Source organism: Cyprinus carpio, chromosome B18, assembly GCF_018340385.1.
Source record: "Cyprinus carpio isolate SPL01 chromosome B18, ASM1834038v1, whole genome shotgun sequence".
Taxonomy (NCBI): Eukaryota; Metazoa; Chordata; class Actinopteri; order Cypriniformes; family Cyprinidae; genus Cyprinus; species Cyprinus carpio.
In genome coordinates this window covers 26,564,827-26,592,359 of record NC_056614.1, presented here as the reverse complement: position 1 = coordinate 26,592,359, position 27,533 = coordinate 26,564,827, and the positions used below count along the sequence as shown (strand labels likewise).

Here is a 27,533-nt window from a genome sequence, read left to right as displayed (position 1 = left end):
TCATCCCTCTGGGAAAATTAAAGTGACAAAAAATGAAACAAAACAAACAATGACAGTAGTATAATCTCCCAGTAGCCCATTACAGAAACTAGGGTGGTGGGGTTCAGAATTAGCTCATCTAACTCTACGATGCTTAAACAGGATTCTGAAGGGCTGTCCGCATTCCCAGCATCCTCAGCAGGAGCGATCGTGAAGAGAGATGTAAAGTATTTATGCAACTCCATCCACTCTGCTGCAAATCAGAGATGCAGTAAAACAGATTTATGTTAAGAGTTAAACACTGAAATTAAATCAGCTCAGTGATCAGTATGAACGTATTTATTCATAATACAGAGTGCCAGATCTCTACATTTATATTTCAGTCCATGCCCTATGAAAATTTATTTTTTCAAGACATTAAATCAAAATTTTTGCCTATTTATTTTCTAAATAAATAGCCCATCTGTGCATAATTCATTCATGCATATTACGTAATGAAAAAAAAACATGTTTTCATAATATTTCAAGATTTGGAGTCCGTAGGATTTGAATACTTTTAACAAAAGTAAAGAGATAATGTTAGTTTTTTTTTTTTTTTTTTTTTTTGTGTGTGTAAATAAATGGAACATTTTCTTAAATGTATTCCATTAAAAAAGAAAAACATCTTTTGAATTTTCTACTCATCAAAGAAGCCTGAAAAAAAATCACTGTTTCAGTTACTGTTTTTACTATATTTTTGATCAAATAAATGCAGACTTGGTGAGCTTAAGACTTTTGCATGGTGGAGTATAACAAATTTTCCACCTTTGAAATATATATATTTTTTTTTTCTGATAAAGTAAACAAGGCTGTGGACATCGGGGGAAAATAAAAGAAACAATTATTTAATGATCTTACTAAATTCTTGGCACATATTCTTTTCAGCATAAAAAAAAACTTAAAAACTTTCAGGACTGCGCTTCTCGATAACAATTGATCTTAACGCTTAAGAGCATTTTCTACGACTCATTTTACGAACGTTTGTTATTGTTTCACGTGCTTTTCCCAAAAATTCACTTAACACAATTGCACGTAGCCCTGCTTTAAGTGCTACTTAGGAGTCGCTATCCGTTTGTCAAGTGCTGAAATGTCAATTTATAGAATGGCTCGTTATTGTAATACACGCTTGTTTATTGAAATGTTAACCTAATGCTGCGTTCCAGACAGCTCGGAAATAAAATAAAATAAAATAAAATAGTTATGAGTATAATATTAATTTACTATATATAATAATATATATTATAGTAGCTATATAATATCTGTAGAGATGTAATTTCTGGGTCCAATTTGTGGCTGGTTATTGTGCACGTCAGCAAATTATTGACAGATTTTTTTTTTTTAGTTTATCCCTATTTTTCCCAGTCTTTGAAGCAGATTTCCTACTTCTTTTATTCATTTGTTTTCAGTCATTTAATTTTAGATATATTTTAAAATATTTTTTCTGCTCTTTTTAATTATTTCATTTATAAATTCATAAAAAAAAAGAGTAATAAAGTGTACAATAAACTACAATCAAAAGCTTTAATTATAATCACATTGCACTTGAATAAAGTTAAAGGTGTAATCTGCTGACTGTCCTGCAGGTCACCTCATAATTATATCTTCTTACGATGCACGTAGGGATTTACAATTACTCCAGAGCAGTCATAGATCTATGAAGATTTTCAAGTACTACTTAAGTTACAGTGGTTTTGGGAAATGCAGCCCTGTTCAGTTGCTGCATTCAATTTTAAAGTATAATCAACTTGGTTGCACAAGTCATTTCGACTTAAATTACTGTAAAATCAAGTTGAATTTAATATAATTAAAAAACTTGCAATTGGTTATTTTGACGAGTTAAAGTAATGTAAACATAAAATCCCATAACTTACAGATCATATCATTTTTAAGTGAAATGCTATGTGAATGTTGTGTGATGTTTTTAAATGCAGGATAAATCAAGAAAAGCTGTTGACAGACGGATCAAGTAATGACCAACCAGCAGAATCCAAATCAGACGAACCACCAGAAAGATGGCTTTGCATTCAAAAAAGTGACTAAAAAAGTGTTTTGGGCGTGAACACCATGGAGACGGGCTTTAGAAAAGATGCGACAGGTTCGGGCTGGTGCCGATGAAGAGAGACGGCGCTCATCATGTGGCTGTTTGGGAAAAGCTAAAAGTGGTCAGTTCTTTGACAGCTGTGATCAACCGGCCTCCCAGCAGCACCTAGAAACTTCTCTCAATCAGCTGTCGGAGTGCTCTGTCAGACCATCGCCCTCCCTCCAGTGTAATAAGAGCTCTCTGATTACCCTTCAGGGACGCAGTGATGGATCCGAGCTGCGGGCTGAGAGAGGAAAGCTGCCCTCTGCAGTGACTCTTACAGCTCATTTCTCCAACTTTTTGGAGATAGTGCACTTGTGCGGGTCGTGTACATGACCGGTCACCCACTATTCCGTATCATCCTTTGTCCAAACCAGATGTAATATGACAGGTTTCCAGTGACAAAAATATATATAAAAATGTTTTGAAATATCAATCCTGTTTGGAGGGAGAGTTCACATTTACTAACTGGTGACGGCAGCCATTGACTTCCATTGTATTGTTCCATGTTACTAAAACTCTTAAATATCAAAACTCTCAAAATATCTTCTTTTGTGCTCAACAGAAGAAAGAATCTCATACAGGTTTGCAACAACTTGAGGGTGAGTAAATGATCCCTATCCCTTTAAATGCTAGCAAAAAAAAAAAAAAAAAGGAAAATGGTAAATATGAGCAGAAAAGGCTGTGGAAAATAAAATTGCATTGTTTATCCTTGTGATCTTTCATTTAAAAAAATCAATAAAAATCTAACCTTCCATTGAATTTAAACAATTGAAAGTGAGGGAAAAACTAATTATGAAATAAAACTTCTTCTCTAATAAAATATAGCCACAATTATTAGCACCCCTAGAAATTCTTATGAATATAATATATTCATATTCATATTTACATTTTCTAGTCCTTTTATTTACCAAGGGGGTAATAATTCTGACCACAACTGTATAAATAAATAAAATGAAAAATAATGAAATAAAAAAATAAATATGGTCAATTGAGATTTTATGTTTACAATAGTGTGACGTGAATGTCTATTATCAGTTTACTGTTTAATTGCATATGTGTGTGATGAAACAGGTCACACCTGTCAGTTTTCGGCTCAGTTCATCCATCTCTGCGGGTGGAGGTGTGGGTGGCTCCGGCTGGCGTTGGACGACAGACCGGGGCTGAAATTCTTCAATTTGTCCTCTGAGGTAGAGAAAATAACACTGTTCCCAGTAAATCACACTCAGAAATTTGAAGATAATTAATCAGGCTCCCTTTCCTCAATGGTGAAACTATAAATAAACAACATTTCAGCACAGCACAGCACTTTAGTAATAGTTTATCCTTCTCTGAAAAATATTTCCCCTGTAGGAAAAAATAACATTAACTGATAATGTAATAGCCTGACATGTTTCACTTCTTTTCAGCTCTTTTTCTAATCAATTCCTGATGTATGAAATCAAATCCTGCCCTACATTATTTTAAGGATGTGTACAACTACACAAACAAACGGCTAGTTGGTGGGCTGTCTGAGTGAGTAGTCTAGTCAATGTTAATGAAGATCTGTAAAAATAGGCCACGTTTTGGATCAAGTTCTCCAAATACAACTGAGTTTCTTAGCGATATATTGATGTTAAGAATAGGGTAGCTGAGTGACATACCATGATTTATGAATGTGACAAATATGTAATAATTTTCTTAATATTTTTCTTGTTTTCTAGTATAAACATCCTTGAAACAAAACAAATTTACTCTAAAAAGCAAAATGAGATCTTAAGGTCTAAAAGTTTTGAGGTTTATGCTGAAAGCAAGAAAAACCTGTTTGCTATAGTTTGTTTAATTTTGTTTATTTTTTGAGATGGGATTTTTATTTATATATGTTTTGTGTTTTTAATTAATTTTTATGGTTTTTATGGTACATTTTTTATTTGTTATTTATATATTTTATAATTTTTTTTGTGTATTTATCATCCTTGCTTAATACAAATATTTATTTTAAAATACTGACCCCAAACTTATGTCATATTATTAAAGTTAAATGTAAATGCTGTTTCAACAGAGCATGCAAAAAGTGCACTATTCTCTCTTCAGTGCATACAAGGAAAGCAACATAATTTCAGTCCAATAACAAATGAAAGCGGTGGTAGGAAGTTGATGACCCAGACTTCCTGTTCGAGAGTAAATCTCAGCTCACAGGTGACCCACAGGTTTAGTCCTTAAAACCTTTTCCTGGTGGTTTACCATACAAACACATTAGCAGAAAAGCCATCAACCCTCTGTCTTTTCCTGAACACAAGTCTCTTTCTCTTTTAAGAGAGCATTCGTTGTGCTCTCGTCTCTTTTCCTGAAGACAACTCTTGCTGCCTCAGCAGGACAACCTGCTTTCCTCATTGTGTGTGTGTGTGTGTGTGTGTTTGTGAGCGTATGAAGGGATTAGACACCCCTATCACACACTCCATTCCTCCAGAGTGTGAGCTGCAGCCCTGGGCCACACGTCTGCCCTCCTCCCACAGAATCCAAACACACACACACGCACATGCTGGAAAAATCCAGCTTCCTGTTCCGAGATTCTTCACACACCTGGCCTCAAAAGAAGACAATCTGACAGATTCACAATTAGACCCTTCTTGAATAGCCGACCTAAATACCATCGCTGCCACAGATACCATAACGCTCAAAAAGCCTGAGATGCGGTTCAAAGCGCTTAGGAGGGTTTACAGATACTGTGTCTGTGTGTTCTGCTTGCTTTTGTCAGGCTTTCTCATTTCGTAGGCGAGAATCGCAATCTTTTCGTTTCCAAATTTAGTGAGCTGCCTACATAGGTGGCTGTATTCAAAGGCAGCACCCTAACTGAAACAGAACCTTCTTAATGACTGATCTAGAATCAAAGACTATAGAATACCCAAGACGTGTCACTCGTATAATCGAAAAATGCAGCACTCAATATGGCTGCTCTATCAAACAAAGCCCTGCCTTCTCAGCAAAAGAGCCAATCGCTAATCTGCAAAGTCATCCTAAACTTGGTGAACAGTTTTGGAGAATTTGATGTTTCCCCATTCAAAGAGACTTGCATGCCCGAGAGGCATTTCAAAGATGGCTGCCGAGTGACATGACTTGTTTTTAAGGGGTCATATGATGCGATTTAAATTTTTCCTTTCTCTTTGGAGTGTTACAAGCTCTTGGTGCAGAACCGATGGGATATCCACGACCAGAGCAGCTGGACTGAGTCTCATGCTGCTGGTCTGGGAGACGGCATCACAGTATGTTAAGGGGTGTAACATTTCCCTCACACGCTTGAAGGGTTCGGCCAATGGTACAACTCGGCGCGGCACCAAAAGTGAACCGTACCGTGCCGTGGAAAAGCGCCATTTGTCTAGAATGTACTGCACAGTGTTATTTTAGCATTATTTACTTTTTTAGGTTGGGATTTATCATCTAATATGTATATTTTATTTTATTTCTGTATAATTTAAATATCTTCAGTTACGTTTCTCTCACAGATCATTTTTTAATTGAGGTTATCGCAAGGCATTCTGGGATTGCATTCTCTTAAGGAGTGCATTAGTGTCCGCCCACTTTTTCAGTACCTCTGTAAGTACTTTTTCCATTCATTTCTCCCATAGAAATTTTAAAAATGTCTTCATTAAAGCGTTATAAGTCATGAACCATAACCACCAGCTACAAGGTGAATCACAACATCACACAATTTGATTGAAGCAAAAAAGTATTTAAAAATTGGACAAAAAAGGTACAAAGGTACAAAAACTACAATCCCATGAAACATGGTGAAAAAAAAAAAAAAAAATAAATATATATATATATATATATATATATATATATATATATATATATATATATATATATATATATATATACAAATATTTAAGTATTCTGAGAGTGTACTCAATCAAACAATTTGCAATGCTTCATGGGAATGGGTGGAGCTAAACAGTGTTTTGCTGCAATTAACTGGCTGCAACTTTTTTCAAACCACACATTCCATTTTTAAACACGATTATTTAAAAAAAAAAAAAAATTAGTTTAACAGATATCTTCAATAAAAGCACATATCATCGATTAACAACCTCAGAGCTCACAACAGCTTTGTCTTTAAAGGTTTATCAGTTATACTTAAAAATTAATGATTTTTTTTTTTTACTTCTGGAACCCGGCTGTTGCATTCTATGCTGCCTTAGAATACCGAAATAAGGCATCTTGGAATTTACAATTTGGGACAGGCTTCATATTAGAAGTGTGCCTATGATGCCTGAGAATGGTCCCTAACTAGGCAGCCCACTAGGTTTGAGTGCCAGTGTGTTTGTTTAAAGAAGATTTCACAAAGTTAAAGCAATACCATGAGACTGCTTTGTGGCTAATTAGCTCAATAAATTCAAGTGACTCTACAGTGACACAACTTTAAGGTGAGGCTGTGTAATTAGCAGCCATAAGTCATTAATTGATCTTAAATGGACCTTAATTGGGGCCTGGGAAGGTAAATGAAGCTTGTAATGTTCTTATTCAATGTGTGTCTCTTTGGTTATAAAGTGCAAGGTGTCAAGCGCTAACCTGCTGTGTTTTTTAAGGAGGAGTTTCTCCATGTAGCTCAAAGTGTCCTCCTTGACCTCCATATGAATTAACTGCTGGGATCCTTCCTCTGTTTGTGTTTCCATCACAGACACTGGAGAGAAAGAGAAACCAATCAAGTCTTCAGTCCAAATAGTATGTGTACAGAACAGGAAAATACTCCATTTACCTACAGTGTACATGCTGCCTAGCAGTCGATCAGACACTTATAACCTGATTTCTTATTAGTTTTAAGCAAACCACTAAAGAATTTATATTAAACACAGACTCATGAGACTAAATGAGAGAAATAAGCTGTCAGGTGCAGAATTCGAGCAGTACTATAGACATAATTCCGTCTTTGTTTTGAGAGTTATTTTGCTGTGAGAATATAAAGGGAAGTTAGACTTCATTGCATTTGAAACCCCCTTAACACAGCAGTCATTATCACAGTGAGCACAAGCCAAGCAGCACTGCAGAGGGCGAGACTCCTGCTAGCCAAGTACAGAAGGAGAAGTGAGAGAGAGAGGAACATAACACAAGGAGTCTGACACATGATAAGGACTAACTTTAGTTTGCTGCAGTATAATCTGACCATTCCATTGTAAGAACAGCTGTCCTATTCAGCTTTAAACACCAACAATACATTAAAGATATGTTTAGAACAACAGGCTAGCATACTACTCTTACTATAGCTGCAGTATATAATATGTAGAATGTGAATGGTATGTAACTAAGTAAATATGTAATGACTGTGTATGAAGTACTGCACCTTATATGAACTTGTACATTTGGCACATTTTAGTTAATTTCAATCATGACAACTTTAAAAAAAAATCAAGCATGGTGATGGATATGACAATGTTAATGTATTTGATCTTGGCGGAATAGATCTGCTACGCTGCTGCTGAATTGCTGCTGCTAGTTTTTGCTGTAGTTGTAGATTATTGCTGCTGCTGCAAGCAAGTACAGGAACTTGCTACTGCAAATGCATATGGCAATACGGTTCCATGAGTATTTAAGACATACTGCTACTGCACAAATAGCATATAAAATAACCCGTTGTAGATCTATACATGTGGAGCTGGGGAAGGTGGAGGGTTTCAGAGAAACTCTGAAAGCGCACTGCAGGAATGTCAAGTGAATGCTAGCCAGCCATATAAATGCAAGGCAACAAGCTCATTGGCTGCATATGCAGTATGAACCAATCATCTTGTACCAAGTCGTTTAACTCTCTAAATATCATCAGTTACTTTAACAACTATTATTATAATATTATAATATTATTATAATTTTATAATATTACAAATTATTATAATATCTCTTTATTGTAGTCCATATAGATGTAAATGAAATGCAATTAATAAAAGAAATAGACAGCTGTTAAATGCATACAAAAACATTTGTTTCAATGTTTTTTTTTAAAGGGATCATATGATGTGATTTAAATTTTTCCTAAAAACGTCTCATTCTAACACGCCCCCACATGTCTACGTCACTATGTGGGAAGATTTGCATAATGCTGCCCAAATGTTCACGCAAAGAAAGAAGGCATAACTGTTATTCTCGGTGTTGCCACCTGCTCCATGTTGTGGAGACACTGTGTGTTTCGTTGTGAGTGTGAAAGTACTTGTTTGGCCTTCCAAAAGAGGATAAGACCAGAAATCAGTGGAATATTTCCAGAACAGTTCTACAAAAATATTATTATGTTTTGTGAAGCTTTTTTTTAGGGAGGGGGATGATTTTTTCGTGGGATTTTAGTACTATGATGGTGTTTTTTTTTTTTATGATGGGGCAATTCCAAACTTTGCAAGGACAGTCTGGCACTTCTGACTCACAGCCTGTAAGTATGTTTTCATATGTAAAGGATTTGCCACTGATGACTCAAACCCGAATTTTGAGCAGTGTAGAGTAGAGCTAGTTGTTTGACGTTTCTCCAATCATAAATCCAGACATGGTTTTATGATTTCGCAGTGTGATATGCAACGCAACACGTAAAAAGACAGTACAAGTCATTATAATCAGTTATTATGTCCCCACTGGATGCAACAAATGTCTCATTTATAATAGGTTTTTATTGGTTTTGTCTCGTCGTGCCGGGACACACGGCATCACGGTGTGTTAAGGGGCGTAACACTTCCGGCACACGCTTGAGGCATTTGGGCCAATCACACGTCACTTTTCAGACCGATACGCGTTTCAGAAAGGCAGGGCATAGAGGAGAAACAATAATGTACAGTATGTGGAAAATAATGTGTTTTTTTAACCTTAAACCGCATAAACACATTACATTACACCAAATACACAAAATAATGTTCTTTTTAGCAACATCATATGACCCCTTCAATAAAAATAAAAAAAAATTGGGGGAGAAAAATGAATAAATAAACCAATCAATCAATCATCAAATTTCACTTAACACTCTATCTACACTGGATGTGAGATGTGTGTCATAATGCATCAAAATAAATTGCTCCTTTTGACATGCTGCAGAGACACTCAAGTTACATTATTCCCTGTCTGTATAAAATAAAATGATTTTGATTACAAATATAATGTGGGAGAATTGATAGCTAGGAATTGTATTAATTCTGAACGTTACATCAAAACCAGCTCATGACATTTCTTGTCTCTGGTTTACTAATTTGCTTGTGATCATACAGTAAGTGTAGCAATACTGTATACTATGAATAATAATAAAATCAATGCATTTGTTTTAAAATAAAGTAGAAAATTAAGTTACTCACCCATTTTACCTTTTATGAAGTCTGGCATCAAGCTCACATCTGATTAATCTAAGAGCTTTATTGTGAATCTGCCACTAATTAACTGAAAGTTCCCCTGATGTGGTGAGGCTGTGACATTTATCACTGCACAAAAGTGCACTAAACTATATACTATTCCTACACCATAGTAGGTTTCGAATTAACTGTATGCACCAGGCTAGTGTTTGATTTCAAACAGAGTACAGTGAATCTCTTAAAGGAGATCCTGAAGTCAAGTGCACAGAAACTTCAAGTTTGCTCTCATTTAGCAAACAAACATCCCACTGTTCTTGACTAATATCCCTAACAGATTGAATTTCTTGTGACCTGGCATCAACATTCAAGTTTCTGAGAACAGTTTCTCAAACTCATTGAGTCATATGTTGTCAAATCATGGAGGCATTTCTGTAAACCACACGCAGCGGCTGGAAACACACACACACGGCATCAACGAGCACGTTTGTCATGCATATATGTAGTTACCTGGCAACCAATCAGCGGCCCTGTCATACTCGTAGCGTGTGTTATTTCAGTCAATGCCACACATGAGTGTGCTTTATTAGAGACTGTTTGTGTGTGTTCTGACAGCCTGCCAGAGAATATACGTGGCAGCTCACACGAACCTGACAGCATGTCACTTTATTACCGCGGTTTGACTGTAGCACATCCACACACACTCAGACGCGTATGTGTGTGTGTTACCTGGTCTCTGTCCTCTCTCTCTCTCCACTCTTTCAGAGCTTCCTGGAAGGACCTGGTTGACTCCTTTTCATCAAAGCCTCCTCTCAGCAGAGAGCTGTCCTCTTCCTCAGCAGCCTCCTCATCCTCCACGTCAACACCGTCATTCACTAACAACACCTGAGGCCAGACACAGAGAACACAATGAGAGTGACAGAGACAGCGAGAGGAGGAGATGATATTAAATGGAGCACATGGCCAAGTTTCCACACTCTACAGAAAGTTGCAAGCAGTTTTGTGTTCTTTCGATGATAAAATTGAATCTACCTAGAAACAGTATAAGAAAAAGACAGGCCACTGGCTGTGAGATATCAATCAGTGATAAAGCTGGCTAGAAATGTTTATTTAGCAGGTTTATGAGGTGACAAATGTGTTGAGTAAAACTACATTTACCATCATACTCTGTGGAAGTACAAGAATGATAAGATCCATAATGCATGTGTCTAATGCACATCTTTTTGCTCTTAATTTTGTTACAGAAATTTAAAAACTTGGAGTAAGTTTTTTTTTTCTTTATTCTGAAAGAATGTAATACTTTTATCCATCAAGTATGCATTAAATCATAAGTTCATAAATCATTAGATCATAAGTGGCAGTAAATACATTTACAATGTTGCAAATATTTATATTTAAAAAAATACTGTTGTTTTGAAAAATCTTGATAAGAATCCTAAAAAAAAAATGTTCATGGTTTCCACTGCACAACATTGTTTTTTAACACTGATAATAATTTAAAATGTTTCTTGAGCAGCAAATCAGCATATTAGAATGATTTCTGGAGGATCATGTGACACTGAAGACTGCATTAATGATGCTGAAAATTCAGCTTTGAATCACATAAGTTTTTTTTTTTTATTTATTTTTTTTTTAATTATTAATATATTTTACTATACGGTAACACTTTACTTGAAGTCTTCATATTAAGTGTATCATAAAAGTATTTTTAATGCATTAATTATGCCTTGTAATGCAACTTACAATGTATTTTATGACCTCATCTATCTATTCATTGTTACACAGAAAAAGTAATATGCATTTAAACACATCCGATTTCAGATGCACCAAATCTGCAAATAAAATGTATTTTTAATGTATAATGTATTCTTGGTTACAATTATTTTTGAAAATATACTGTATAATGTAATACATCATGAATACCTTTGTAAAGCGTTGTACATAAAGGCATCAAGTAAAGTTTATTTTCACACTATATTACTCTACTTTTGATCAAATAATTCCAGCTTTAGTCAGCAAAAGAAACTTCTGTCAACACTAAACTCATGTCATAATTTTATCACATATACTATTTGTCTTGTTCTAATGCTCTTTATCACATATATGCTCTTTATATCATCTTGTTTGCATTGTATTCTTAATTTAAACTCTACTGAAAAAAGTCTATTGCTTGAGGCAACATTTAGGTACAAGTAACACTTTATATATAACTCATTATAAAAGTACGTCTAATGCCTCAATTATATCTTGTAATGCACCTTATAATAAGGACTTTGATGTACCACCCAAATCAATCAGTGACTCACCTGTGTGTGCTGCATTTGGTTATCAGACATGGGCTTAAGGCTCCTAGGAGCTGATCTTTTCTCTGGCTTCACTTTCATCAGCGGATTGGGATGCACCTCGTGAATGTTGATTCTCCATGCCGCTTACCTGCTGCTGGAGGCGGCCCAACACATCCCGAGTGCTGACAGGGGTCTGGAGCTCTGCCTGGAGGACGAAGCATAGATTTCAATCAGACCTTTAATTCAAAGTGCACAAATGCATCCTGTTAATGATTCGGCTAATGTACTGATGCAACCAAATGAATGCACACTCTTTATAGATAAAGAATTCATCCAAATCATTAAATAGATGTCCTGTGTTCAAAACAAGTTTAACGGACAGCATCTGTGGCACGCTGTTGGTTCCAATGAAAATTTCATCTGTCAGTTCGTAGAAACAAGAAACAATCATGTAAATGATAAAGCATTGACAATGGGGCAAGTCTATGGGGCAGCATAAACTAAAACCATTAAAAATTGTTACTTAAAATAATAATAATAAATACTATTTTATTTCAGCAAATTTTTATTTAGTTTAACTTTTTAACTGTTATCTAGCATAACAACTAAAACTGAAATATAATTAAAAAAAACTATACATATTTAAAAAATAATAAAAAAATGATAAAAACTACATTACTAAAACAAAAAAAACAAAAAAATTAAAACAGGAAATACATAAATAAAAACTTATTCAAAAATTAAAAAAAAAAAAAAAACTTAAAACACTAAAATAACACTGTTTGGACAGGACATTGTACACACACTGGGAAAAAAATGGTGTAGAAGCAATTTTTACTCAGTAATTGCTAACAATTTCACAAACAATTGCAAAGAAATGTCAAGAAACACACTGAATTAAACAAAAGTAGAAAAACTGAAATAGTATTTTCTTGTATGACATACACCAATAATATTTGGTTTTTTTACATCTTTGAAAAAAAAATTACAGTGCACTTTTCGTTTTGAAAGTAGCAACCATGAAATATGTCCTACTACAAAATGACAATACATTGCAAAACCTAAAATCCAGAAAACCCAGTACTTACATGTAACTTGGCAGGGTTTCTTTAATTTTGTCATATTCACACCAGGTAATTGCTCTTCTTATTACTGATTACTGCAAACATGATCAAATCTCTCCATAAAAAGTGTGAATGAATAAGAGCCATAAAGAAAAGCTTGATTAAATCAAATAATTCACCCAGTAACCAAGTAGCCAGTCGAATAATTCCTCTTTATGACATTATGTCCTTAAGATAACATTTTCATGGTCATTATGGTGGTCAGGGCTGCTGAATGATGCTTTCTCTTACCTCACCAGATAAGACCTTGACTGTCTTGTGAATAAATTTTTATTATGCACCCAAACTACAGTAAACATTAGCAAATTAATTAGTTTATCTCTGCATATCGATTTGCAGACAACAGAAAGCAATAGAAAACTATTAAAGGGAGAAGAAATGTGTGCAATTTGAAAACAGAGATAAAAGAGAATGAATCGAAAGCAAATGGGGAAATGCTTCTTTGTCAAAGACAGACGAAGACAAACCAAGATTGTAAAGAACTAACCCGAGGACAAAAATATTAATATTTGTTCCCTTTCCCCCATGGAAGCAAATTAAACAGGATTAGGATGCATAAAGCTGCATCAGAGCCGAGCGTAGTAAAATACAATTCTCAGCTGCTTGCCAAGACTGCGCACTCCCTTCAAGCAGAGCGCAAAGTTGTGACTGCTCTCTCTTTCTCTGATTTTCTCTCTCTTTCACTTAGTGCACCTTCTTAGGCAGCATTTTAAGGCATCATAATCGAGTTCCCAATGAAAAGACGGATCCAAAAACACTTCTAAATCTTCCCTGACCTGTTTGGTTACCAACATTCTTCAAAAAATCTTTTCAACAGAAGAAAGACACTCTTACAGGTTTGGAATAACTTGGTGAGTAGTGAGTAAACAATGACAGAATTTTCTTTTCTTTTTTTTTTTGGAAACTATAACTTTAGACAGCAAGGAATCACTGGGTTTATGAATAGAGCCTAAGGGGTTCTTCTGTTTCTCCTCCATCTGGACTTGTTTGCTTGTGTTTGTGTAACTACTTTAACAGCTTTCTGCATGCAGCAGTGCAGGGTGAGCGTCACAGGGCAGAAGGAAGTTTGGTGATGCACATGTGCTGCCTAATGCTGCATTATGAGATGTAAACATTAGCACAGATGTGAAAGGTTTATGTGGGTCACCCAAGGTCATGTTCTCAGTAGAAGAGCCAATCTCAGCATTCCTGTAGTATGCAATAATTGGAGCACCTCAAACACTACGATCCACACTGACACACACATGATGACACCTAAACATATTTGTATGCTTGTGTGGAGTGCTTTTGGTCATGGGATCATGAAGAGGTATGCTCCCTGTATGCCCTGGGGTTAGAGCTTAGCTCGTGACGGAGACCATAATGAGCTGATTTTTCCCATTTGATTCAACACAGTCTGAATGACTATGAGGGTCAAGTTAAAATGTGGCTTAAAAGATTAAAAATGCATTTTACTATATAAGTATTTTACTATATATGTATTTTAAAATGTAATTTATTCCTGTGATGCAAAGCTGAATTTTCAGCATTTCAGCATTACTCCAGTCTTCAGTGTCACATGATCCTTCAGAAATCATTTTAATATACTGATTTGAAAATTTCAGGGTAAGTAAGGACACTTATTCAGCAATGGTGCATTGAATTGATCAAAAGTGATGGTAAAGCCATTATTGTACTGTATATGGTTTTAATTTCTTGGAAGAAATGTACTAATTACAGTTGTACATAGTTAGGTACGCAGAAGGTAGAGTATTACGTGTCAACCTTCATTTCGTTACCAATTAAGTGACTGTAGTTCAGAGTGATACTATAATAGTAAAATCACATAAAGCTAAGAGGTAATTTAATGAGCACAGTTATTTTTACATACACACAATTAATTTAATGGGAACAAAGTGAAATGAAGAAAACATAAAAATATGATGCTGCTTATTTGTAGTATTGGCTAAGGCAAGCATGTATTACTCATATTGAAAATCCCTAAAAAAGCAGTAAGAGGCAATACACACACATATAGATATATATATATATATATATATATATATATATATATATATATATATATATATATATATATATATATATATATATATATATATATATATATATATATATATATATATTTACAGTGCCTTGTGAAAGTTGTGTTAAACTTATGTTAAACTGTTTTAAATTACTTTTTTCCCACATCATTATACACTCCATACACCATAATGGCAAAGCAAAAAAACAAGTTTTTAACATCTTTGCAAATTTATTAAAAATAAATAACTTAAATGATCCCATTGCATAAGTATTCAAACCCTTATCTGGGACAGTTCAAATTTAGCTCAGGAGCATTCATATTGCTTGTAGATGATACTACACTGAAGTGAAGTTATCCTGTGGCAAATTCAATTGAATGGGTATGATTTTGAAATGACACACCTCTTCATAAAAGGTCTAACAGCTGAAAATGCCTATCAGAGCAAAAACCAAGCCCTGAGGTCAAAAGAACTGACTGTAGAGCTCAGAGACAGGATTGTGTCAAGGCACACATCTGGGGAAGAGTTCAGGAAAAATTCTGCTGCATTGAAGGTTCACAGAAGTATGTAGCCTCCATTATCCATAATGGAAGATGTTTGGAACAACTAGGACTCTTCTTAAAACTGTCCTACTGGCCAAACTGAGAAACTGATGGAGAAAGACCTTGGTTAGACTGGTGACCAAGAAGCTGATGGTCACTCTAGTTGAGCTCCATGTGGAGATAGGAGAAACCTACAGAAGGACAAACATCACTGCAACACTCCACCGATCTGGGCTTTATGGCAGCAACATAACAAAACGTGAAATAAATGAAGAGGTCCGAATACTTTTGCAAGGCACTGTATATATATATATATATATATACATATATATATATATATATATATATATATATATATATATATATATATATATATATATATATATATATATATATATATATATATATATATATATATATATATATATATATATATATATTACAGTGAAGAATATATATATATATATATATATATATTGTATATTACAGTGAAGAAGGGACCAAAATCTAGAATATCACAAAGACTTTTCAGGAGGGAATGTGACTGCAAAGACTGCCAACAGGACTGTAATGGTCCCTGCAGAAGCACTGATGGTCCGATACGGTGCGATGACGAATGTATTGGCCGTCTGATAAAGGCTTCAAACAAACACCTCACCACAGGGCCACTCAAGTCTCTAAAACAAACTCCAGCTGACGGGAGTGAGTGTGTGTGAACACTGTTTGTGTGGCTGCTCTCTAACCTGGGAACAGGTGTGTGTAATCAGAGTTGGGTTAGAGTGAGCAGATTGTCCACTAATGGTGACCAGCTCTCTAAGTTTCTGAGAAATGGCATGGAGGAGGAAGACTGAATCTGGAGGTTTGTGCTAGGCGCTGGTGCAGGCGTGTGTAGGTGTGTGTGTGTTTGTGTGGGACGGACGGAGGTTGACAGAACACCTCCTCACCTGTACGGGAACCATACGATGGCGCTTCACTGGCCCCTTCTGGTGGAATCTGATGAAGCAGCCCACACAATAATACCCTCCGTATTCCGCACACATCTGAAACAGATCAAAAACAATTAAATAAACTCAGCATGCGTACAGCAAGGCATACTCACCTCAAAAACTTTAATATCAGCAATATATATTAAAATATCTTGCACTTTTTGCTCAACATGATACATATTAAAATGGAGAGAAGGGAGTTGCACATATCTTAAGGGAGCTCATTATTTTGTTACCAATTGTAAATGAGTGTGGAGGGCGATAGGAGACCCCGTTTGATGGACAGATGGGTAGAAAGACAGACAGCATAGCAGCACAGGAATTTAAAAGAAGGTCTATCAAACCCGCAGCTGAAGTGCCACTTGTAAATGAATCCAGCCTGCTGTCTAGATTAATTCGGTCTGAACGTCTGCATGTCTTCTCTGTATGATGATACTGTACAGCACTTCAGCTTGAGAGATGCATGATGCTTGGAAGAGTTTGTATTTCTAAGAACAAGGTTTGGAATAATGTTTCTGCAGTCTATATGAACATTTTTGCACAGTAAGTGTATGCACTGAACATCCATTTAGCCTCTGACATTTCCCAAAATGTGGATGCAAAGCACACTGCATGCAATACTGTATCCCACAATGCAGTGTGCTCTACTTGACCTTTTTTTTTTTTTTTTTTACCAGCATGACAAATGAACCAGAAGCTTCCTTTTTCCTTATTAGACTTTTTTCACTTAAGACTTTTTTTTTCTTCACAAAATTAAACATTAAACAACAACAATGCAGAATGCTATAGTCAGTGTTGTTATTGTTAATTAAACTAAACTTGAGTGGATTTTACTAAAACTTAAAAACAAAAATAAAAAAAGAAGAAATGAAAGCTAAATAGAACTATATAAAATGAATACAAATGAGCAAAGCACACAAAATTATAACTAAATGTTAGATGAAAAACTTTAAGTACTAAAATGACTAAAACGTAAATAAAAACAAATTAAGATAAAAAGAACTATGCAGATGAAAAATTACTTCTAAAATTAAAATGAAAATATAATAATGAAAGCTCATCCAAAATATTACTACTTAAACAACACTGACTATAGTCTGAAATCGCTTTGTAACTTAAAACAGATGGAAACATACCCTAGCATACAACTCATAATATTTCTGCCAGATAAACAATATAAAGGTGCTATGCTCTTCTGAGTTCAGCCATAGTTTTGCACTTTGCAACTTTATTAGCCTATAGGTCATGTAACCAGTCACAATTTGTTTTGTTTTACATGCGGTTTAAGGAACAGGGTGTCTAGTTTATAGCTTACTTTCAGCTAACTACTGAAAGTGCTGTACAAGTCAATCATGAGAAACCGGAGATATCAGCCATTTCTGTATAGAATATGCATCTGATTTAAAAGCATGATGTCTGAAAGTAATGTATATTTCACACACTATTAAAAAATAAGTAGGCAGGCAGTATCCAGTGTATACTAGGCATTTTTCAGTAAACAGTACAGTAAATTCTATCCTGAACAAAACAACAGCTTTCAGCTCAACTTCAGCTCTTGTGGCTTCCTCTAGGGTTGTGTGAGTAAGCATGGATGTGACAATTAGTTAGGATTGGTTGTATATATACGTAAGTAAATAGATAGAGACAGAGAGACACACAGAGAATTTTCTTTTTAACACACTTGCTGTCTTTGACAGCCAAATGCCGATAGGTATTTCCACAGGTACATTTCCCCTCGAGACTGTCTGTCTCAAAGCACTCAAGTCCCCTCTCTCACACACACACACTCAAGCAGCGCATGAAAGTCCCAAATCTCCCAAGTGTGACAGGGTCCCCTTTAATACGGCCACACAAACACGCACACACACACACTCACACAAACACGCATACACACACACTCACAGTGAATAAAGAAAAGGGTAAATACAGTGCTGCTCTGTGAATCTACAGCTGTGCCCATTACCGGCTCATTTAATGGCCACATAAAAAAAGGTCTCATTTCAGCACGACACCGCTGAAATAAATTACAGCAGCAGCATTCTTCCCAAACTGATTTTAAGAGGGCTTCCGGACTACAGAATCTGCAGTTCATGTCTTCTTTGCTGTCGGATGAGTAGGAGTATATTTGCAGCACTGCATTTAGCAGCAGTTCAATCTACTGCTGCCAGTCCTAGCTCAAAGTTAAAAGTGGGATCTTACCGTCAGGAGCTAAGGGAGCTCTTTTATTCGAACTGATGGAGGATAACAAACCCTTGTGTCATGCACTTTAGTCTTGAAGAGCCAGATTTTGACTATTGGTATAAAGTCTGGTTCACACTGCAGTCTGGTTGAGAAAACTGCTTGACCGATATGTCTGCCTAGGGATGGGTTTATGTGAAGTTCATGGTAACACTATAATAGAACAGCGTGGGAAAAAAATATAAATGAAGTGTCATTGCAGTCTTGTGCAGAAAGATCTGTATGAATGGCTGTATGTGCAGAAATGATACGTTCATAAAAAAAATGGAATATACTGTTTCTCAAGGATATATTGTTTACTTGCTACAAAGTTGCTCAAAGAATACTACTGCATGTCTTTTAATGTTGAAGCACTCAAACTTCTGCAAATACTCTGATTAGCTTCCCCAGAAACACACATACAAAAAAGGTTTAAAAGTTAGGGTTCAGTAACATGTTTTGGAAAGCAATGCATGCTTTTATTCAGCAAGAATGCATAAATTGATCACAAAAGTAACAGTAAAGACAAGTTCTTTCATGAAACTCTAGATGGCGCAGGCTGACGGGTTCTTAACGTAACTGATAATATTCACAGCATATAAATTGAGCACATTAAACAACATTTAAATGGCACAAGCTACTTGGTTGCATTTTCAGAGTTCCTTCTGAAACCCTCCACCTTCCCCAGCTCCACCTGTATGAATCTGCTACGGGTTATTTTATATGCCATTTGTGCAGCAGCAATGTCTTAAATACTCACAGCACTATATCGTCATATGCATTGTCAGTAGCAAGTTCATGTACTTGCTTGCAGCAGCGATACAATTACAGGATTGTTTCTTGAGCAGCAAATCAGCATATTAGAATGATTTCTGAAGCTCATGTGACACTGAAGACTGAAGTAATGATGCTGAAAATACAGCTTTGTGTCACAGGAATACATTTCATTTTAAAATGCATACAAATAAAAACACTTATTTTAAATAGCAATAAATTTCACAATATTACTGCTTTTATTGTATTTTTGATCAAATAAATGCAACCTTGATGAGTAATAGAGAGTTTCAAACACACTAAAAATTATACCAACCTCTTTTTAGGAGTAGTGTATACTTGAGAAATGATGCACGATGAATGAAAGGGATGGACAGTTTGGAATAAAGAATAGTTCTGTTCACATAACAGAACGAATGAAAACTCACCAGTCCAGCCAGCTGAACTTCACACTTTCCACAGACTTTTCCCCTCAGGATGAGCTTCCTGTTAGTGCCATGTACCTTGGCAGCTGGTTCCGCTATTACCTTCTTCTGTACTGCTGCAGTTATACAAACACACACACAATTCAGAACTCTACACATGATTTCTGTTCCACAATTTAGTCTGAAAAGCGAGGTGTGCTGTGATTGGCCAGCTATCCAGTGCGTTGTGATTGGCCGAATACCTCAAGGTTGAGATGGAAATGTTACGCTCCTTAACATATTGTGATGCCCTGTCCGGCCGGAGCGACGAGACATAAAACCCATTATAAATGTGATATAAACATGATTTCTAGTCGTGTCCTCTTTTGGAAGGCCAAACAAAGTAGTTTCGCTTTCTCAACAAAACAGCGTCACACACCGCGGCCTTGAGTGAGCGGAGGCGGGAGGCCTAGAGCTTTCGGCAGGAGCTTTCGCCAACCACATGTGACGACCCCGGGCTGAACTCCGCTTCGTCCACGGTGAAAGCCGATCCGGCGATCCACAGTACAAAGTTGATGTATTTCCTCAGCGACCAGCACGGATTAGCCCCAGGCATGACAAAGCGGATATTGTCCTCTTTTGGAAGGCCAAATAAAGTAGTTTCGCTTTCACAAACAAACACACAGCGTCTATACGACATGGCGGCGGCAACAACAATACTACAACGAGAATAAAACGTACACCTTCTTTCTTTGCGTGAACATCTGGGCAGCGTTATGCAAATCTTCCCACATAGTGACGTGGAGATGTGGGGGCTTGTTAGAATGAGCCGTTTTAGGAGGGTGTGGTTGACTCTTGACTTTTATAAAGAATATCTCTTTGGATTTGAGACTTTAGTCTTTGCAACTTTACAGATCTTCTTCATGCACCAAGAGCTTGTAACACTCCAAATAGAAAGGAAAAAATTGAAATCGCATCATATGACCCCTTTAATATGGGAGCATATCTAGACTACCGTTCAACAGTTTAATTCTGGGAACACAGGATCCTTTGTCATGTGTTTATTATGTGCCATATAAATCTGGGGAACTCAAAACCCTGCATGAATGTTCTTAAAAAACAAATCTTTGGTAAAATAGCCAGTTTTTTAATTAGATGGAGCTAGTTAGAGAATTCATTTTAAATTTAGTTTTTTTCTTACCACATTAGCAAACAGTGTTTTTCTCTTGGACAAATCAATGGACAAATCTCACTCTAGTTTGTCTAATTTCAGTTTAAACAAGAACAATTTGCCAATGGGGTAAAAAATAATAATAATAATTTTATATATGCTCTCTGAAAACAAATCTTATCTTACTCAGTGTGTTGCTTCTCAAGTACATTAATCTTGTTATGAGGATGTTTACTGGAAAATAAGTAAAAAATAATGATCAAGAAAATTACTTTTTCTGTGACAGATACAGTACATGTGATGCCTTAATTATGCTGTCTAACAAGTTTTAAGTCAAGAAATAGATAGTTAGCTTACTAGAGTTTGGAACAGAGTTAAAGACAATTTTAACTTACACCATTCTCAAATTCTAACAGAAAAAGAGCTAAGACTTTACTAGTGTTGAATTTGAGGAAAAAAGGAGTTCAAAACAAGCCAGGCAAAACACATCTCAGATTCCAGTCCACCCACCTGGCACAGGCTCGTCCTTCAGCACTCTAATCTTCATCTTACCCAGAGAGAGCTGCCCGAAACAACATTTCAAACATCACATTATCACCAAAACCACAGTGAACCGTTCATGCAGTTAATTCTAAAAGTGTGTCCAAGGTTTTGGACCATCCCTGGCATGAATGAAGGAGAAGTCGGCCAGATTGAGACTGGATATTTTAAACAGATAGACTGGCTGACTTTTTTTATGTGTATCAGCATGAAATGATGATGTCTGGTGAGAAAACTCTTACTCTGTGAGGTGCGTTCTCCTTGTTCGTCTTGACGCTCTGAATCCTGGGCTGTGCTGAACGCTCCCATATTCCTGTGTTGAAATATCACAGAAAGTTGCTCAGTTCAGCACAAAACTGCAACTAGTTGTAGTAGCCAATGGTGTGAATCATTTGGAGAACGTACTATTCCTTTTTTTTTTTTTTTAACTAACCCTAAGTATTAAAATCTAGTGCATAACAACTTTTAATTAAGCACATATCAAATAGTGCAAAAACAAACACAAACAGTACATGAAAGCATTTGCCCTACATAATCCACACAGATACATAGACGAAGGTCGACTTCATTTGTTTTCTGATTTGTTGTTTTGGTTGCCACATCAAATCAACAGTCTAAATAATTCACAGCGTGATTGCGGGGGAAGCCGTTTGTTTAGAGTGGGCTGTCATGTTGGCGTAGAGCCGCAAGCCTGAGTGTGTTCAAAGGATGGAAATGTATGTTATGTGTGTCTGCCTGAACGATATAATTTCACAAGAAGTAAAGAGGTAACCATGCTCTTGAAATGTCTCTTTCTCTTATGTCGGTCGTAAAACTGTTTGGATGGCCGCCTGAAAATTCTAAAAAAAATTATTCAGGAATGAGACCAAATCATAACAAAAAATCCCAGAGGAATGTGTAGTTTGTGACAGGTCATGTGACTTTACCACTGAAATGCTTCAGCTCAGTGTGTTCACATAAAAACAGGTTCACATGCTCAGAGGAAGCAGGGTATGCACTCGTATTTGAGTTTTTACTAATTACTAATTTACTAATTTGTCAAAGCAACTTACCAAATACTAATTAGAGACAGCCCCCTTGGAACCATCTTAAGGTTAAGTGTCTTGCTGTGGGACACGACAGTGAAGGTTATTTAAATGCTAGGGTAAATCAAGCCAAAATTATAAAGTGGCCCCAAAAGTGTCTAGACATTTAAGCCACACTTAAAATGGAAAATGATTCTAGAATTAGAGTGCTATAGCAAAGTTATTATTTTGTTCAAATGTTCAAGGTTGGTACAAGTTTTTAATGTTTTTAAAGTCTTTTATACTCACAAAAGCCGTTTTTGTTTTTTTTATTATTAAATATACACTAAAACACTAATGTTGTGAAATATTGTTAGAATTTAAAATAATTATTTATACATTGAATATTTATTAAAATGTCATTACTCCAGTCTTCAGTGTCACATGATCCTCCAGAAATCATTCTAATATGCTGATTTGCTGCTCAAGAAACATTTCTTAACATTTCTTTAATATTTTTGTGGAAACCATGATAAATTTTTTCAGGATTTTGATTAATGGAAAGTGCAAAAGAACATTTATTTGCATTTATTCAAAAAAAATTACTGTAACAATAATAGGTTTACTGTCACTTTTGATCAATTTAATGCATTGTTGCTAAATTAAAGTATTATTTTCTTTTTTAAAAAATAAATCAAACCAAATATTAAAACATTTTCTTAAAAAAAAATCAAACCAAAATATATGCATATATATTTAACAGAATGTTATCTTCTGCCAGGCAAAAATAATAAATCTAATCACAGAAAAGTAATACTTTAATACTTAGGGTTAGGGAATTTGTTTAAATATCTAACCATAAGTATAAGCAATAGGAAAAGTCATGAATAGATCAAACTAAAAATACACAGCTCAGCAGCTCCACTAAAATCTCATATTATAAAAAAGTGAGAAAGTCAGTGACTTTGGAAGAGGCCAGCAGGGAGAGAGGACACTTCCTCTGCATGCTGTCCACTCTCATTAAGGGCTGTTTATGTGCTGGCCTTTATCAGTCTGATGGAGACGGGCGTTTGGGATGGGGATTAACCGCGCTCAAGCCTGCCTGTCAGCATTATGGGGAAACGCGCAGGCAACGTGGCAGTTGTGCTAACAACTGGCGGATTACCATCGCGCGCACACTGAGTGCCAACCAACAAGACAAACACTTATCTCCTGTCAGGGTCACAGACATCAGACTCTTCTGCTACTCGAGTTCATCTGTGGCAGCAGTGGGACAGGTGAGAGGTTACACTACTGCACATTTAACCTGGTGTTAAATCAGATTTCAGAATGATAAAAATGCCCTCTGGAAGTGCAAGTCTTCTCAATAAATGAACTTAAGTTACCATTTTAACAGCATTTAATATAACAATATCATTTAATAAACATAAAATATTGGCAAAATAGTCCCATTTTGATCATCTTAAACTATTTATGGATATTTTTACAATTTAAAATAAATGTTTTCTATGTTTCGGCCAGATACAAATATAAAAAAAAAAAAATTAGTTCATAATGCTATAACCTTCTTGTTCATCATGAAAAATTTTGTCCAGAATTCCAAGATATAAATTCAGAACTGCAATACATAAATGTAGAATTCAGAATTCTGACTTTTTTCTCAGAATTGCAAGTTTATGTCTCACAATTCTAAGATTATGTTTCTGAGAAAATTCTGAGAAAAAGTCTGAATTGTGAGATTAAACTCAGAATTGCAAGAAAAAGTGTCAATTGTGAGATAAAAAGTTGCAATTACCTTTTTAATTAATTCTGTGGCAGAAATGGGCTTCCATAGTTTTCTGTCTTAATATATTTTAAATTGTATTTTATTCCTGTGATGCAAAGCTGAATTTTCAGCATCATTACTCCAGTCTTCAGTGTCACATGATCCTTCAGAAATCATTCTAATATGCTGATTTGCTCATTTCTTCTGTCCAGCTCTGTAGGGACAAGCAACAAAAAAAGTACGCAAAGAAACTACAAGTTTGCTTCAGCGCTCCACTTAGTGAGTACAGTTTTTTCATCCACCGAACATAAGGCCAGAGCCCATCGGCTCTCGTCTACTCTTATGAATGCACCTGTGACCTTTAGTCCTCTGCCTTTGCTACAATAAACAGCGAGCAGGTTGAGCATGGAGGAAGATAACATCAACCAAGCCCAGCACGGCACCCGCAACAGAAGTTCTGCTTTGATTAATGGTCACCGATAAGAGCTAATCTAAAACAGTTTTATTTAAAAACGTCCATATGGAGGCAATCGTAATTAAGATATGGTACCGCTTACATCCCTTAATATGACAGTTCCAGTACACTGCCCAGATCTCGCAGACATCTTGTCTAGAGCTGCATTCTCCCTGCATTTGTTCATCTGATTATCGCAAAGTGCTGCCTTATGTTATTGATACAGGTGCAGTTGGTGCCGTCCATCCCCATGAAGAAATCCCAGAAATAGCTTCATGCTATTGTCTCCGATTGGCTTTCCGCCTCACTGATATATCCACTTTCCAGGGACAAATATCTTAAATTACGGATAAATTCATTCCTCATGCTATCTCAACATAATTCATCCTGACCTATTGCATGTATATATCTGTTTGCATTTGTTGGGAAGTATATATGGGAATATGATGTATTCGCTGCATCTAACCCATTACCGTAGTGTTTCCCTCCCCTGTTGAGTTATGAGCTTATATGTAAGCCTAAAACGGCCGCCACTATAAATTCATGAGATGGACCTACACAGGTCACATTTTAGTGTTATTAATGAAGAGCTGAAGGAAAGGCGCCGGGCCAGGAAGAGAAAGAGAGAGAGACATCAAATTAATAACTACTGATGTTATTTTTTCCTGTTCCTTTATTTTGACAGAAAACTAATTTCCTGCCTTCCTCGTTTTGGCATAGGGTCCCACTTAATCTTAATTTGTTTGGGAGAAATGGGAAGACAGTGAGAGCGGATCACACCAGACCGCTCTGAAGTCAATCTAGATTACCTGCAGGAGCTGCATAACTCCATGTGACGATCAGATTTTAAAGTTAATGGCAGCTCTGTCACTCCATTCCCCCTTCTATACTCGCATGCCTTTTCCTCTCATGATATCTGAAGTGTCAAAGGGTACGCTCACACCACAAGTTGGCTGTTGTTCACACAATGTTTTAAATGTAACCATATCAGAGACTGGTCTTAAAATTACTATTCACCCAAAAATGACAGTTTGCTGAAAATTGTCTCACCATCCAAGACGTAAGGTTGTTTCTTCAGCAGATTTGGAGAAGTTAAGCATTACATCACTTGCTCAACATAGACCCTCTGCAGTGAATGGGTGCCGTCAGAATGAGACTCCAAACAGCTAATAAAAACATCACAATAATCCACAAGTAATCCACACCACTCCAGTCCATCATTTAATGGCCTGGAGTCATGTGAATTACTTGTGGATTATTGTGATGTTTTTTATCAGCTGCTTGGTCTCGCATTCGGCACCCATTCACTGCAGTGGACCCATTGTGAACAGTGATGGAATGCTAAATTTCTTCAAATCTGTTCCCATGAAGAAACAAACTCATCTATATCTACATCTGGCCTGAGGGTGAGTACATTTTCATTTTTGGGTGAACTATTCCTTTACTAACCTACACGTTTTCATCAGACAAAAGTGAAATTCTAAGGAAGAGAACAGAACTGGATGTGTAGTAGTCAAAAACTTAATGCAGATGGTGTCTTTGAGAACTTTAGGTTGTCTTTGGCGACCTTTAACTATATGTCAGTGTCTTTCTGCAAGGCACTGCACTTAGGTGACCCACACCCTTGAGAAAGCACAAATGCACTGGGTTTGACTGGCATTGGCATTTCTATGATGAATGTCAAGTTAGTTTAATCTATATTTACAAAGTCACATGAAAGTGTTTACAAAGTATAAAAGTGATTCAAAGAGGAAATGAAAATAGCAGATCCAATGTGATTTTTGCTGTTCAAGTTCATATTTAAAAATAAATATGTATAACTTTAAAATGACATTTTATTTTTGAGTTACAACTTCCAAAGGAGGGCCTTCAATGCAACGTTAGTCACTTTGGAGAAAAGTCTGGCAAATATATGAATGTAAATGTATGGCATTTGTGTGATATGGACTACTTTCATGGAGATTTTGTTGTTGTTGTTTTTTGGAGTCTGACAGCCATAGCCACTTTAAACTGTCATAGTATGGGGAAAAACTCAAGAAAAAATGCAGGTTGCATACAGGTTTTGGAAGGGTGAAAAAACATGGACAGAATATTAATTTTGGATGAATTATTTGTTGAAATTCTTCTGTCTTTGCCTCCACACCTACCCTCACAGACTCTCATTCTCTTTCTTTCACTTGCTATCTCTTCCTACGTTTTTCATTTTATTCATTGCCGTTTCATTGTTTACATTTCCTCTTTTATCTCAACGCTCTCTGTCACAGTCATTGTTTGGCTCGTTAATTTATTCATCTACTCACTCATTCATTAATTCAACAAGCTGTCCCTCCCTTCCCTATTTTACTCACTCCCTCTCCTCTTTCTCCTGGTTCATACGCTGTCTGAGCTCCTCCAGTCTGCTCTCCATCTCCTTAGCGTGTTGATCCAGCTGCACTGTTTCCATACGCAGTTCCCGGAGATTCCTGGAGGGAAAAACACACATAAACATACTTTTTACATACTATATATTTACTTGTACAAACCAATGCGACTCTGACCTTTTCCTGTTTTATTATTGTCAATCAGCTTATAACATTTATTCAACACAATACACAAAATCATGTCATTCTGCTAAAATGAATTGACTACTCTAAACATTTGGCATGCCCCCCATTTGCACACGTGACGTGTAACATGCTAATAATGTGAAAAATCTGAAGCGTGAAAAGAAACTCAAGGGAACAGACTGTTCAAACCTGACATTTAACTTCATTGACTTGGGCTTGCTGGGAAGTACCACAAAGTTGTTTAAATTCATGGTGCTCTCTGATCAGACTGTAAGCTTCACAGGCTGTAATTTCCACTAAAGTGTCCTAAGAAAAT

The 27,533-nt window shown here is 36.1% G+C and overlaps 1 protein-coding gene across 1 annotated transcript; it reads right to left on the bottom strand.

Annotated features, from left to right (window-relative positions):
- LOC109069685 (zinc finger B-box domain-containing protein 1-like) lies at nucleotides 1–27,533 on the bottom strand. Its single transcript, XM_042743636.1, is given in 15 exon segments — nucleotides 1–6; nucleotides 84–232; nucleotides 3,180–3,283; nucleotides 6,647–6,758; nucleotides 10,111–10,132; nucleotides 10,135–10,273; nucleotides 11,689–11,754; nucleotides 11,756–11,871; nucleotides 16,301–16,396; nucleotides 19,762–19,874; nucleotides 21,419–21,470; nucleotides 21,691–21,761; nucleotides 22,226–22,278; nucleotides 27,020–27,133; nucleotides 27,407–27,533. Coding segments are annotated over 15 exon segments (1,275 nt in total). The 5' UTR covers nucleotides 27,469–27,533.